This window comes from Meles meles, chromosome 1 (assembly GCF_922984935.1).
Source record: "Meles meles chromosome 1, mMelMel3.1 paternal haplotype, whole genome shotgun sequence".
Lineage (NCBI taxonomy): Eukaryota > Metazoa > Chordata > Mammalia > Carnivora > Mustelidae > Meles > Meles meles.
In genome coordinates, this window is record NC_060066.1 from 61,091,928 (window position 1) to 61,107,934 (window position 16,007).

At 37.4% G+C, this 16,007-nt stretch overlaps 1 protein-coding gene across 5 annotated transcripts in view; it reads right to left on the minus strand.

Moving 5' to 3' along the window:
• Positions 1-8,142: 8,142 nt before the first annotated feature.
• TERF1 (telomeric repeat binding factor 1) overlaps positions 8,143-16,007 on the minus strand; it is a 33,924-nt gene continuing 26,059 nt past the window's right edge. For all 5 annotated transcript variants that reach the window (XM_046020507.1, XM_046020497.1, XM_046020479.1 and 2 more), the window contains 2 exons: positions 13,603-13,709; positions 8,143-9,373 (listed from right to left, as the gene is read on the minus strand). In XM_046020507.1, coding sequence (XP_045876463.1) covers positions 9,197-9,373; positions 13,603-13,709 — 284 coding nt within the window. In that variant the 3' untranslated portion in view covers positions 8,143-9,196. The remainder of the gene's footprint in view (positions 9,374-13,602; positions 13,710-16,007) is intronic.

Here is a 16,007-nt window from a genome sequence, read left to right on the forward strand (position 1 = left end):
TTGGGATGTTTTTGAGAATGCTGTAATTAACCATAAATATCAACAGCAATAATTTAGCCATCTTTCCTGGTTATGCACAAACGTGATACAAAATAAAACTGGTTCTATTCTCTAAGAATATTCTAGTGAATATTCATATAAATAAGTCAAGTTGATTTGGAAAATAAAGACCTGGACATTCTGAGGTATAAGCAATCAGGTGGTGGGAATATTCAAAGACAGGTGAGCCTTCTAGGCTAGTGACAAGTGGATACACATTTACTCTCTCTCCTCCTCTAAATCCCACTGAGATTGCAGGATTCACAGCAGAGAAGTCCCTAACACAGATGAGGAGGGCAGAGTTGGCGTTGGTAGGAATCAGTCCCAAATCAGAGATTTTGAGGAATTTTTTTGATGATTGCAAGTAAATTGGCTTCTCCTGATAAACCAAAATGGAAAGATTTTACCCTTTAAAACATGCAGACAAGGGGCACCTGGGTGGCTCAGTGGGTTAAGCCTCTACCTTTGGCTCAGGTCATGATCTCAGTCAGAGTCCTGGGATCGAGCCCCACATAGGGCTCTCTGCTAGGCAGGGAGCCTGCTTCCTCCTCTCTCTCTCTGCCTGCCTCTCTGCCTACTTGTGATCTCTGTCTGTCAAATGAATAAATAAAATCTTTAAAAAAAATTATAAAACATACAGACAAGAAGGTGGAAACAGAGGTAAGTGCCATTTTTTCTGGGGTGGAGAGGTCCCACTGAGCAGCAAACAAGATGAATTTTAAACATCATACCAGTAAGGACAAATTTGTGAAATTTAAAATCAAGGATAAAGAAGACTATGAAACCTTCCAGAAAGAGAAAATACAGATTACCTACAAAGGAACAAGAATTTTCATGGGAAGGCAGCAGTGTTCTCATCAGTGTCCTTGGATGCTTGAGGTCTAATGGAATAAGGCCTCCAAGCACTGAGGGAAAATAATTTTGAAGCTAGAATTCTCTGTCAGCCAAACTACTAATAAAGTGTGAATGCAAGATACAGACTTTCAGAGGCGCAAGGACACAGAAGCCTTATGAATGTCCTAAATAGGGTTTTGGGGTTTTGTTTGCTTGTTTCCATTTAGACATAGCAGGTTGAATATACTTTTGCCTCCCAAGTCCTAATAAACTTAAAGAATTTTTTTTTAAAGGCCAAAAAAAAAAAAAAAAAAGTAACGATAAGAGGCTCGAGAGAGGCAAAGATAGCAGGAAAGGGATGGTCACCAGACTTCAGGACCAGAAAAGCAGATGGCTAAGATGAGAGGAGAAGCCAAATGCCTACTGGAGTGAATCTGGATGAGCAAGGTAATTTACAGCACCTTGGAAAGGTTCCAGATAGTTCTTTTAATGGAAAGGTTGACAGTTGGTATAAGAAACAGTCTTAAATTCTCTGCAGCCAGGCAATAGCCTGACAGGTCTACTCTTGGGAGTGACTCCAGATTGGAAACGCCAGAGACAGCAACTGAGAACGGAAACTGAGTAAGTCTCCATCCTGAATGGTGACCCCCGGGTCTCTCCTCCACGTGCTCTGAGAATACTGCAACCAGGGGTGTACACTCCCCTCCTGCACTCCCGCTCCCATCTGCTTACAGCAGTTGCATTCCCCTCTGAGGAAATCCATCATCCAAGAGAAACGACTGCAGGTAGTGACAGCTAGAACAGCCAAGTTCCTGTTCCATCACTATGCAGGGATGCCTTAATCTTGACATGGGAGCACCCATCAGTGCTCACAGAGCTTCCTGTCAACTTTTTCATTCTCCCTCATAAATGTAAATGAACAGCCCAGGACAAGAAGACATTTGAGGAAAACCACTAACAAACACAGTAAACCAAAATTAAATAGAAAAAAAGCAATATAACAAAATTTAGGGGCAGTAAATAATGCCAGGATCAAAAGAGATGAAATAATATCAATCATGAATTAAGAACAGGATGCCCAGACAAGGAAACATTAAAACTTTAAAAAGGAGAATTAAAACCTCTTGGATATTAGAAAGATTGATAATAGATATATAAATGTTGTAACATTTGGAAGTTAAGCAACATTTTCCCCAGAAAGTAAATAAATTAAATACAGCAATTAGGAGACAAAAGATAAAAAATTAGATCAAAGAGATCCAGCATCTGGATAATGGTAGTTCTAGAAAGAGAGTACAAAGAAACTAGGAGGGAGATTACTTAAGAATAATACAGAACTTTCTAGAACTTAGCATTTACATTGCCAAGGCCACGGAGTGTCTGTCTCATTAGTTCAAATAAAAAGAAAAAAGACTGTCATTAAAGCAAATTGCCATGAAATTCTAGATCATTGGACTCATAAAAGAATCTAAAAGCTTCCAGAGAGAAAAATGTAGGTCACCTGCAAAGGATCAGTAATCACAATGGTTGGCAGACCACTTGAAGCAACATTCGACCCTAAAGACAAGAAAGCAATGCCTTTGAAATTCTGAGAGGAAATATCTTCCAAATCAAAATTCTACATCCAATAAAATTATTAGTCAAATACAAGGATAGAATAAGAATATTGTTAAACCTGCAAGATATAATAGTTTTTCATTCTATGCTTTTCTTGAGAAGGTACAGTAACAGAGGCTCTACTTAAATGGGAGCATAAACCAGAAGAGAGGGTCTAGGAAGTACGAAATCCAATGCAGGAGAGATGACTGGGATCCCCAGGGCAAAGCTAAAGGGACATGTGAGCTCGACAGCTATACAGCAGGCCTGGAGGGCAGCCAGACACATGAGAGTCACCAAGAAAACAAATCAACAGAGTATCTGACATATTTCAGTGTATTCGGAGATTTTTCACAGTTGGGTCAGAGAATTTGGAGATGATAAACGATGGGTACACACAGCTTGGGTGTAAATAACAGGGAAGTTATAATAATACAAACACTGATTACGGATTTAACCAAAAATGGATATAAGTACTCTGGAAGAACTGGGGAGGAGAAGCATATGCATGGTACAATGTGTGTGTTTGCCTGGGCTTGGGGGAAAAGCATGTAAGAGACCTAAAACCTCTTCCCTACATAGCGGGGGGGGGGGGGGTGTTCAATAATCTAATACCTCAAACTAGAAAATGAACAGCAGTGTGGGCATATTTTTATTAAATATAAAAATCAATACTTGAGAAAAGAGTTGAAAGAGTTCAAAATGATCACCTTTAGGGAGAACTGAAAGGCAGTGGAAGGGAAGAAATGTTTTCCATTTTAGCCATGTAGAACAATTTTACTTTTAAAACTGTGAACATGGATTACTTTACTAAAAATGGCAATAAAAGTTCCAAGAAAAAACTGAAAACGGAAGTATGGTTAAAATGTGGATGGTTTGGAGCTACTAGGGTAGGGGGAATGGATAGGAGGACACAATGAGAGAGAGAGAGTACACAATTTACCTTGACACTTCTTCGAGTTGCAAGAATTCATGATACAAGATTACATTTTTTGAGTTAGTCACATTTTGAAGATCTACTGTGAATAATATAGGTATAGTCATAATACAGGCTTATTGGCTTCTGATTTTTTAGAATGACTCCGTATGTAAAGCACAAAATATTTCACTATTAGATTGAATGCTAAAAATGAACCAAACCAATCCAAACAGAACCTCTTAGCAATGTAACGGTGATAGGAGGGCTGGGGAGAACGGAAGTGCTGAGTTTAGGGAAGGACACAGGAGGGGAGTTAAATGTCTCCTGTGTCCTATCCGGGGAGTAATGGTGATAGCAACAGCCAAGCCTAAGGAATCAAGATACAGAAGCATAAGCAAAAGGGCTCATTGTAAGATTCATTTGGATAGCAACTCATCAAAGTTGTTACTGTTGTTTTTAACCACTGGGTAGTGGTAGAAAGCCTTAGAATTAGAGAGACCTAGAAAAGCATCTCTGAAATCATAAAAAAAGATACTTGACAGTGAAAAATACACTTCAATTACAGGTGTATTTTGAGGAATTCCTGTATATTTTACTTGCTGCTGCAGCTGCCAAGTTCCACTGGAATTGAGAATACTGAGCTGGACTTTTTTATGAGAGACATCAACATTCCTGGACTAAAGAGAGAAGAGAATTCTGCCCTTTTTTCTGATAAAGAAAAAATAAAAGTTGTGTCACTTACCAAGGCGATTCTGCCAGTGCAAGTCAGAAAAAATGAAGCTTGATTCCTCATCTGTGACATGTAATTATTAATGCTGTTCTGCCTCATCAGGGTTTTGCAAGAGTTATAATTCATGCAAACCAAAGTGCTCACAGACTTATAAAGACAAAGACAGATGTGAGCTCTTCACGGACTCAAGTGGAAAGGGAAAACATTCTTTTCTTTAAATAATTTTCTTGTAAAAAACAAAGACACTGAAAAAGGATTCTTTTCCTTTGAGAGGTGTAGATTATATAAACCATCACATTCCTTATGTCAAATTGTCTTTTTATTTTTGCTCTTTCAACACGGGATAGGTTTAAATGAAGGCTTACTTTCATATTAAAGTATTTTGACATATGAAGGTGTTACGTGGTGGGGAATGATAAGTAAAACAAAACAAAAAACAGAAGCAATTTTTTGGCTCTCAGCTGCAAACCCCTTTCTGTGCCCTGCTTTGTGATCCTGGAGCTAAAACTGCACACACATCTCTTGACCTAACAGTTAAGCTTTATCAAGAGAGGGCGCTGGAGTGACTCCAGTGATGACAGCAAGCCCACTCTCTTCCATAGTTACATGGTTACATGGCTGGATGAGCTCCAGCCGCACCCTCCGGCCCCCTCTCCATCATCCCCACACCACCCAGGAATGGTGGGTGGGCTGCTTTTCCAGACCAGCACCACCCGTAGCCTCTGCCAGTCTCTTCACCTCCAGCAGACCGTGCTCCACCACTCAGCAGAGGAAAGGGGTACCCGTTTACAGTACTTCCTTTATCGTATTCTCTTCCTCAGCAATGGGGGCAGAATGCAAAGCCCAAGGCCAGACCAAAGTGGGGTATGATTAAACAAGGATGCCAAAAGACTCTATTCTTAGAGGAAGACTGAACTGGAAATAAATCCAAAACGGTCCCCTTCTCCCTAAGGAACTGTGGGAGCACATTACCTTGGCCTAATTAAGGCTGTCACCACAGTCTGCTGTCTTGTGAATCTGCACCCCAAATTCTCATCACCAGGCTGGTCTTCAGAAACCCTACACTGTTGATTTACTTTAAAAGTGGTTCCAAACTTAGAAATTGCCAAACCTGGAAGAAAAAAATGAGAACTGAAAGACATTCCCAGTTTCAGAAGTAACAGCTTACCAGAACAAAGTCCTACGTATTTATTTATTTATTTTTAAGATTTTATTTATTTATTTGACAGACAGAGATCACAAGTAGGCAGAGAGGGGGATGCGGGGCTCAATCCCAGGACCCTGAGATCACGATCTGAGCCCAACGCAGAGGCTTAACCCACTGAGCCACCCAGGCACCCCAAAGTCCTACATATTTTAAAGAAAATAAAATTTAAGAATTCAAAGGCCAGGGCCAGCAAACTATAGCCTGCAAGCTAAATCTTGCCGCTTGTTTTTGTAAATGTAAGTTTACTGGAACACAGCCACAGCCACTCATTTATTACCTACGTGTATGGCTAATTCCAAGCAGACTCAACACACTGTTCTACCCACAAAGCCTAAAATATTTTATCTGGCCCTTTATACGGAAAGCTTGCCAAACCCTGGCTCAGACCACTGACATTTAATATAATTATTGATGTGGTTGGATTCCAGTGTACCAATTTTTATTTGTCCCTGTGGTTTGTTTTTGCTTCCTGTTTCCCCTTTCACTTTCTTTTGGATTATCCGAATAACTTTTAATATTCTATTTTTAATTTATCTGTTGGTAGATATGTGTTCTTTAAAATGGTTGCTTTAGGGATTAAGTATCATACTTAGCCTTTCCATTTATTTGAGTTACTATTATTCCTAATATAAGACTTCATGTAATTTGGAAAAGCCTTTCAGCGATAAACTGAAACAACTCTGAGACGGAATATAAAAATGGACAACGGGGAGACCTTATATGACAACAAACTCTGACCCACCACCTTTGTGGCAACGTTTAGGTCACCAAATGGAACCCTGTAGCAACCACTCAGAATGGTGGAGACTCGGTTGATGACTGCCAACATCCTGATTTTTTTGTCCAAACTCAGGACCAAGCAGAGAAAGCCAAATATATTCCCCCAAACAATCACATAAGATGCCTGCTGCTCCAGCTTCCTCATGCCAATGACCTCCAACCAGAGCATGCCTGCAGCTTTGTCACTTGAAAGCCTTCCCAATACAAACTTCTGCATCTCCGCACATCCCACGTAGTCGTGGCTGACTCCCTTGCCACTTCTGAGTTTTTATTTCCACAACTCAAATGCTCAACAATGTAATAAACGTAGTACAATCAGATATTACTATATACATGAACAAACTATAGCTACACTCATGAATTCAAAGGAAAAAAGCCAAATAGTTCTTTAATTTTCTTAAGTGTCTCAAGTCAAAAAGAAAATCAAGATATTCTCCTGGTCTTAATAGATGAGCTGGGGCTCATTCAACAGGTAGCCGGATCACTTACAATTCTGCCTTATCCTTCACTTCCTGTACATATGAAGCTCAAAGATCAGAGGTAGAGACCTAGGGTCCTCCCAAGTCTTTTCAGAGACTGTACAGTCCTGGGCATCCGGCTGCCTTCCAGATTCCCTAATTTACTCCAGTGCTTCAAAGCCCCTTAACTGCCCCCTCCCTCACCACCCTCATGTACCTTCCTCCGAAGACTTCAGGTTTGTGTGGCACCTCTGACACTAGGCAGCTGTAGGTCATAGGGATTTTGTTTGTTGTTAAATTTTTTTCAAGATTTTATTTATTTATTTGACAGAGATCACAAGTAGACAGAGAGGCAGGCAGAAAGAGGGGGAAGCAGACTTCCCGCTGAGCAGAGAGTCCAATGCAGGGCTCGATCCCAGGACCCCGAGATCGTGACCTGAGCCGAAGATAGAGGCTTCACCCACTGAACCACCCAGGTGCCCCTAGGTCATAGGTTTTTAAAGCCCAAGAGCTCAGAGGGTGGAAAACAAGGCAAATTTCTGAATTTAACCCTCAGGGAAATGCCAGACAGGTCAAAACAATGTGAGAACAAAGTGTCCCCTTTGATACCATCAAGCCATACCAAGAATTTCTTATAAAACTTAGTGTCTATTAAGCATTGCTCCAGTTGTTTTAGATTTTGATTATATCCCAGAGTTTCAAAAATTAGATTTTAACAGTTTTTGTCAGCTTAATAGTTGTCTGAGTCAAGGAAAAGCCTTGGGAGCTCCCCACCCCACCATTTTTGGTGATGTCACTGTCACACTTTCAAAAAAGATGACATTTTAGAAATGGAGGTCAGATGAGTGCCTTCCAGGGGTTGGAGGAATGATGCAAGAGGGAGAGGAGCAGCAACAGGAGGGATCCTTGTGGTGTTGGGAGCTGATCGGGGTCTTGTCTATGGTGGTGAATACATGAACCTACACAAGTGATAAATTATTTAGAACTAAATATACACTTAACATACAAGTAAAACTAGGAAAATGTGCATAACACTGAATTGTATCAATATTATGATAGTGATATGCTGTAGTTTTATGAATACTAAGGGGAAGAAAAACTGGAGGGAAAAAGGTATAAGGAATCTCTCTGCATCATTTCTTAGCAACTGCATATGAACTATAATTATCTCAAAAATTTTAATTAAAAAATTCAGAAGATTTCAGATTTAATAGGAGGTAGTTTTAGAAACACATTATTGAACTTATTTTGCTTCTCCTTTTTATGCATCCATAAATTATATGATAGAAATTTATCTTTAAATAAATCTAAAATAGCTCTTCTAAGAACTAAAATAAAATTCTCAAGAAAGCACCACACTACAGTGTAATTACTGTGATCTTTTTAGGAGCACATAAAATAATTGAGCATCTCACATTTAGTGGAAACCTAGGATTTGATGATTTATGGTATGTCTGGAATGAGGTTTACTTACGGGTCCATTCTGGCTCATGTCGCTAACTTTGGCACTACCATCAACATGTCTGTAATAAACATTAACAGTAGTGGTAATAGGATAGATGGAATCAGGAAGCATACAGTAATTATCCACATTTCTGTTTACTATATGCATAAAGACATAACTTTAGGAACAAGAGGAAAGTAATGTATGCAACTTTAATAAGAAATAAAATTTAAATTATTAAATACTACCATTTAACTGTGTACACCAGTACTTCAGTATTTCCACTCATTAAATAAAACACATGTAACTCAAAACGCTAAATAATTTTTCACTTGTGACTAAATTCTCTGAAGAATAAAATGCTTGTGAAAACTCAAAATTTTTCAGTATATTATGGATGACCTTGTTTATTTAGCAATTACCACAGACATTAAAATGATCATGGGTAATACTAATTTAAGCATTTACAGAATACCACTTAGGCCCAATACTGAAGTATTAAATGAAAATACAGAAAAAAAAAAGTCAATGAAACTGGTATTTATGACACCAGGTTAAAGGCAGATTTAAAACCATTTTTATCCAAGTTTTAACACTGGAACAAAGTTAAATGTACCTAATGAGACATGAAGCTGTTCTTGATAATAGTACAAACCTTTTCCTCCTATTGGTATTACTATTTTTAAGTTATCTCCTCTATATGAAACAACTGAAAGAAAATTTAAGTATGTTACAACTCATGGATTACTTCTGTACACGCATCATTCTATATACAAATGTATTAGTAACTAACATATTAAGGCCCTAAATCAAGTCGTAGAGAAACTTCACTTGAATGTGTGTTACAAAGATGAAGTCAGCCTACAAACATAGAATAGGTTAATGGGAATAAATATATTTTTTCAACTTTCTTTTAATTGGAATAGGATTTGAGGACAGGGTTACTGAAAGCACCAGGGTTCAACAAATTTATATTTTATCAAAGGAAAAAGATTCTTAAAAGAATGCAATGATGGCATATCACCTTACTCTTAGAGCATAAATCTTTGTATTAGTCAAAGTGATACTATAATGATACTGTAATGCTTTAGACAAAAATTTTAAGATACATCAATGACCACCGACTTTCAAACAAAAAGCAGTGACCAAAATATTTAACTGTCCTTTTATCAAGCTTTTACAAACACATTTAGTCTTCACTGTCTGAGCAAATCAGTTTTAGCTTCTTCATAGTCCTCCATCTGTCTTTCAACATGACGCCTGTTCGGTTGTTGAACTTATAATGTAATAATATTTTAGACCAGTTTCCCTCTCCGTATTTCCTCACACCGGATCTCAGATTCTTATCTTCTTCCCAAAGCCATGCCTTTTGATAAAATGCAGAACAGTTATTCACAGAAACAATTCTTTAAAAAACATACTATAATCCAACTTTTTTTTTTTAAAACATTTTATTTATTTATTTGACTGAGAGAGAGTGAGCACAAGCAGGGCGAGTGGCAGGCAGAGGGAGAGGGAGAAGCAGATTCCTGCTGAGGAGTAAGCCCAACGCTGGGCTCGATCTTAGGACCCTGCGATCATGACCCGAACCAAAGGCAGACACCTAACCGATTGAGCCAACCAGGTGTCCCAATCCAACTGTTTTTAATCAAAATAATATTAGTTTCTTAAGGATGGAAGAATTTGCATATGTATTTCTTAGATTTCTGCAAGAGCTTATGTTTTAAGATTTCCCAGGGTCCTTACTATTACTGTTCATTTCACATAAGCACAGTATAGCTCAGCTGCCCCAGATCAGACAGCTACAGAGTGACAGAGCTAATCCAACCCAATTCATCAGACTTAAAGCCTACATTTGTCTCTTGTGATGCTCTCCTACAATTGTTATCTAACTGCTATTCTCCCCTCGCCCTTTTAAAAAAAGATTTATTGATTCTGGAAAGAAAGAGAAAGAGGGAGAGGGACAGAGACTACATGCTCACAAGGAGAGACAGAGGGAGAGAAGCAGACTCCCCGCTGAGCAGGGAGCCCAACCCAGGGCTCAGCTGGATCCCACAACCCTGAGTTCATGACCTGAGCCAAAACCAAGAGTCAGACGCTCAAATGATTGAGCCACCCAGGCATCCCCAGACTACTACTGCTTAGTACTAGTACTTCCCATGTAACTCTAAATAGAACTTATGAATATTTAATACTTAATATTTAATTTTAATTTAATATTTAATATTTCACTAATGAACTCAGTGAAAACCCAGGTCTATGTTAGGCAAAGTATACAGAGCCATAAAACTCAAATCTTCCCTAAAACAACTTCTTAAAAACACAACTAAAAAAGATTAATTCAAAACATACTATTTTATTTTGGAGAAAATGGCTAAAAATTTTTTAAAAATCAAATTAGTACCATACATAGGAAAAAAATTATTGATAGTTGGCCTTTGCTACAAGTGACCAACTAACCTACTCCTTTTGCTGACATGCTTAAGGAGCAAATGACTATCTGAGTGATTATGTACTGTGTCAAGACTAGGATTAATTTCCCCAGCTGAACTTCCTATTTTCTTTAAAAATCCATTCATCAAGTCATGAAAAGATAGTGTAAGGATTTCCCTTACATAAGGTATCTAGAATAGTCATACTCACAGAAACAAAGTAAAATAGTGGATGCCAGGGGATGGGAAGAAGGGAGAATGGGAAATTGTTTAATGGGTACAGAGTTTTAGTTTCACAATATGAAAAAGTCACAGATTGGTTGCATATACAATGTGAACGCACTTAATGCCACAGAACCGTACACGTAAGAAGGATTAAGAAAATTTTTGTTATTATGTTTTACTACAAAGCTATAAAAAAGTTAAAAAAGGAGCAGAGAACTTTATAGATATTTCTCCAAAGATACACAAACGGCCAATAAGTACATGAAAAGATGCTCAACATCACTAACCATTAGGGAAATGCAAATCAAAACCACAAAACACTACCTCACACCCATTTTCACATCTATCATCGAAAAAACAAAAAAACCAAAAAAACAAATACCACAGACAATACTAAGTATTGGTGAGGCTGTGGGAAAACTGTAACTCTTACGCACTGTGGGAAGGAATGAAAAACTGTGTGACCACTGTGAAAAACAGAATGATAGTTCCTCAAAAAAATTAAATGAAATTACCATGTGATCTGGTAATTCTACTTGTGGTATATTCCAAAAGAACTGAAAACAGGGACTTGAAGAGAAATCTGTACACGCATGTTGGTAACAGCGTTAGGCAAAAGTTGGAAGCAACCCAAGTTATTTGCTGATGGATGGATAAACAAAATGTGGTATATAAATATAGTGATATCATTTATCCTTAAAAAGGAAGGTTAATTCTGACACATACTGTAACATGGATGAAACCTGAGGACATTACGCTAAGTCAAGTAAGTCAAACACAAAAGGACATTGTTGTAGGATTCCACTTGTATGAGAGGTACATAAAACAGTCAAACTTGGAGAAAGAAAGTAGAATGGTGGTTGCCAGAGGCATGGGAGAGGGGCAAATAGGGAATTAGGGTTTAATGGGTATAGCTTTGTTTTGTTTTGTTTTGTTTTAAAGATTTTATTTATTTATTTGACAGAGAGACACAGTGAGAGAAGGAACACAAGCAGTGGAAGTGGGAGAGGGACACCAAGCAGAAAGCCCGATGGCGAACTCAATCCCAGGATCCTGGGATCATGACCTGAGCCGAAGGCAGATGCTTAACGACTGAGCCACCCAGGTGCCCCTAATGGATATAGTTTTTGTTTTGCAAGTTGAAAGAGTTCTGTGGATGGACGGTGGTAATGGCACAACAATATGAATGTGTTTAATGCCACTGAACTGTATACACTTTAATATAGTTAAGCGTAAATTTTGTTATGTATATTTTACTACAATTAAAAAATTCGAACTCAGTTGTCTGATGCACTATTAAAAAGAATTCAAGGTGGCTTCAAAAAGGCAAATCTGAGATGAAAACTCTCGTGTACGGCTCAATGCCATAAAACTGGCACTGACCATAATTAAACCCCTTGTAGAAGTTTGTCTGAGGTGCCATGTCTTGGCAACCAGGCTGTCTTGAATGCATGGTGCACATGGCTAATTGATCTCTAGACAAAGACAAAGAGGACATCCTCCAGTGGCAGTCTGCAGTGACCAACCCAGCCGCTTCTCTCATCAGTCACCACTCCTACAAATTTCAATTCACTGCTTGTCACTGATGCAAAACCAAAGGAGATGTAAATTTTCCATGTGTGGGTGAGGAGTTTAAAAAAGAGAGAGCTGGACTTACCGATTAAAAGTACTTCAGCAGTGGGTTATTAATCTTTGGGGTCACATAAATCCTTGAGAATATAATAAAAGCTATGGATCCATTTCACATACAAGTGAAGACATACACAATTTCACACAACATTTCAGAGGCCACTTAGACTAACCTTAAAATATCATTTTTATAGTCCCCAAGTTAAGAATTTCTGTTGTGTAAGAAGCTGCTACAGTTTTGTTCAATTTTAAAAAAGTAGACCTTGGTTTATGCAAATTTCATATATATGACAGTTTTTCTTGTTCAAATATGAATTACTTTTTATAGAGTGCACAGATGATATCTGATATAATACAAAAGCTCATGAAGTAGGAATTTCTTGCTATGTTCACTTCAGACACAAAAGATATTACTAGTAGCCTGGAATTTGACCCTAGCCCTTGTCTCAACATGAACTATTTACAAATAGCTTTTCAAAGAGGTAAAAGAAAATGTCATCTTAAATAAAGGAGAATACGAAAAAAGTACTAGATCACCTTCAACTTCTAGCTGTGATAAAAAGGACTAGATTTATTCACTTGCTATAAAAAACTAGAAAACCAGATAAAATACAGGAAACAATGGTTTGAGGCACTGGACAGATGGCACAGGACTATAATCACTGAGTGCAGAAATGAAGTGAGTCCTAAAATTGACCCATCTTAACTTTCTGAATAGAAAAATTCCCTATCAAATGGTTTCTTCTTTTTTTAAAGCACAGAAGGACCATATTTAAATTGGCACCTGGGGCACCTGGGTGGCTCAGTGGGTTAAGCCCCTGCCTTCGGCTCGGGCCATGATCTCACAGTCTTGGAATCGAGCTCTGCATCGGGCTCTCTGCTTGGCAAGGAGCCTGCTTCCCCCTCTCTCTCTGCCTGCTTTTGATCTCTCTCTCTCTCTGTGTCAAATAAATAAATAAAATCTTTAAATAAATAAATAAATAATTGGATCCCCATTAGGAAGATATGAATGTTAAAGCTTATAATGGGGATGTAAGTCCCACTTTACATTGATAAATAGACCTTATGATAGTATCACAATAATTCTAAATAAATGTCATTATCAATATCCAACTTAAGGCTGTTTTAAAAATACAGGTGAAGTATTTTTTTTTTTGGAACTTAGGATTGGCCAATTAATCTAACATGGCAAAACCAAAGATGGTGAAGTGGAAACATTTTACATTCAAAATCTTCCATGGTTGAGCAGAAATAATTTGAAATAATTCGAATTAATGTCCATTAAGTCTTATTTAAATATAATAAATACCTGTTTTTTCCTAGATTGTGGTTTTTTAGAAGTTTCTGGTTGACTATTCAAAACATGTCTTCTCTTATTTTCAGCAGCTTGTCTCCTGAGTCTTTTCATTCTTTCACCTAGAAGTAGAAAAAATCATCAAAAATTGCTTCACATTAAAATAAAAAGGGGGATATTTTTAAAGGTTACCATGAAATTCTATCTAGTACTTAGCTATTTTAAATAAAAAGAACTCTATCTGCTTAATTTTTTCCCCTTTGAATCTGGAAACAGCAGAGTACAATGCAAAGATCAGTTTCTGAAAATAGCGAATATTGAATGCTGATTCTTTTATGTCTTTAAACAAGTTATCGCAACCTCCCAGAACCTGTCCTTTTTCATCATCTGTTAAAAAACGGAATAATATTTTACCTTATAGGATTGTTGAAATTTTCTTAAGATAATGTTTAAGGAATATTTAACCTAGTGTAAGAACTACAGCCCTTCCTTCATTTCTTCTTTCTTAGTCATAGTCAGTTTAGTAAGACAAGATGTATATGTAACTGAAAAGAGAACTGTTAACTGAAAAAAAATTGTTTATATAAAAAATCTTAAAGAATCTGCAAACAGAATTAAAGAGTTTAGATGGCTGCACAGAAGATCAATGAACAGCTCAATAGTATTTGTTTATTAGCAATAGTTAAAATATTTGAAACAATCAAAAAGATAATATTTACAATACTAACAAAATATATAATATTCTTAGGGATAAATCTAGCAGTGGTCAAGATCTCTATGTAGTAAATTATAAACCTCTACCATATATGTTTGTGTGTATATATATATATATACACTACACATTATAAGAAAATATATGACAATCTAAATAATGTGCTTCTGTTCGTGCATAGGAAGACAACATAATTAATATAAAGTCTATAATTAATACTAATCTATAATAACTGTCTGTTCTTTCCAAAAGTACTTATTGTTAAAATGCACTTTCAAATGAAAATTTCAACGGGCTTTTTGTAGAACTTAACATTATTCTAAAATTGTATGTGTTATGAGTAGTTCACCACCAGCCCTGAGCATCCCTGCAGTTTTTGCTGAATGCACAAGGTTTATTTGTTTCCTGATACTAAACAGTTTTGTAGTCAAATAGGCACCCAAGTAGGTCAAAGGAACCACAGCCTGACCACGATGTAACTACCCTCTCTTGGGGAGGGGACTGGCTGTTTTGCTATCCCATTTTGCAATCCCGTTTTGCTGCTTACTCCAAAACAGATAGGCCCTTGGCACCAAGTTTCTCAGTTACGGTACAACCTATCTGTCTGCATAGCATCTATCTGGGGCCACCGCATCACCTGTGGGACTTGGAATAAAGAATCCAGCACAATTATGCTGACACCATGCTACTTGTTCTGCTGTAATGAACTGTTTTGCTCTGATTCATTAAGTCGTATTGGCTACTTTTGGCACCTGTGGAGCGGTAGCAGGCTTTCCCTGACAACACAGAAGATTAAAACACCAAGAACTGGGGTGCCTGGGTGGCTCAGTGGATTAAGCCTCTGCCTTCAGCTCAGGTCATGATCTCAGGGTCCTGGGATCGAGCCCCGCATTGGGCTCTCTGCTCCGCAGGGAACCTGCTTCCTCCTCTCTCTCTGCCTGCCTACTTGTGATCTCTCTCTGTCAAATAAATAAATAAAATCTTAAAAAAAAAAAAACAAAAAACACCAAGAACTGTCAAGATATTCCTGAAGAACAATAAAATGAAGGGACTTTCCCTATCATATACTGAGTTATTATGAAACTACAGTAATTTAGACAATTTGGCATTGTTGCAGGAACAGACCATAAGTGCTGGTCAGGCTCCAGTCAGGAAAATGGAAACCACACTAGTTATGAACAGAGATTTTCATACTGCAAATTGTTTAAACAGGTGCTAGAAGACTAAAAAAGCAGAAAAGGAAATTAAAAAATTAGCATGGATTAATAATTAACAACGAAATTCATAATTATATTACATTTTAATATTTCTCTCAGTAATTGATGGAACGAACAGGCAAAAATAGGCAAGCACACACAAAATCTGAACAGCACTATGAATCGACTTGACCTGATATTTTACAACAGAATTCACATTCAAGTGCATATCAACACTCACCAACACAGACCCTATCATGTACTAGGAAAACAAATCTTAAATTAAAAAATGAATCCTACAAAGTATACTCCAAATCCTAAAAAAAAGAAATCCTACAAAGTACATTCTCAGTCCCAAACAGAATTAAATTGGAAAGCACTAATAGAAAGATATCTGGAATATCCTTAATTATTTGGAAATTAAACAGACAGCTTCTAAATAGCCCAGAAGTCAAAGAAAAAGTCTTAAGGGAAATGAAAAAAATATTTTGGACTAAATGAAAAAACAACAT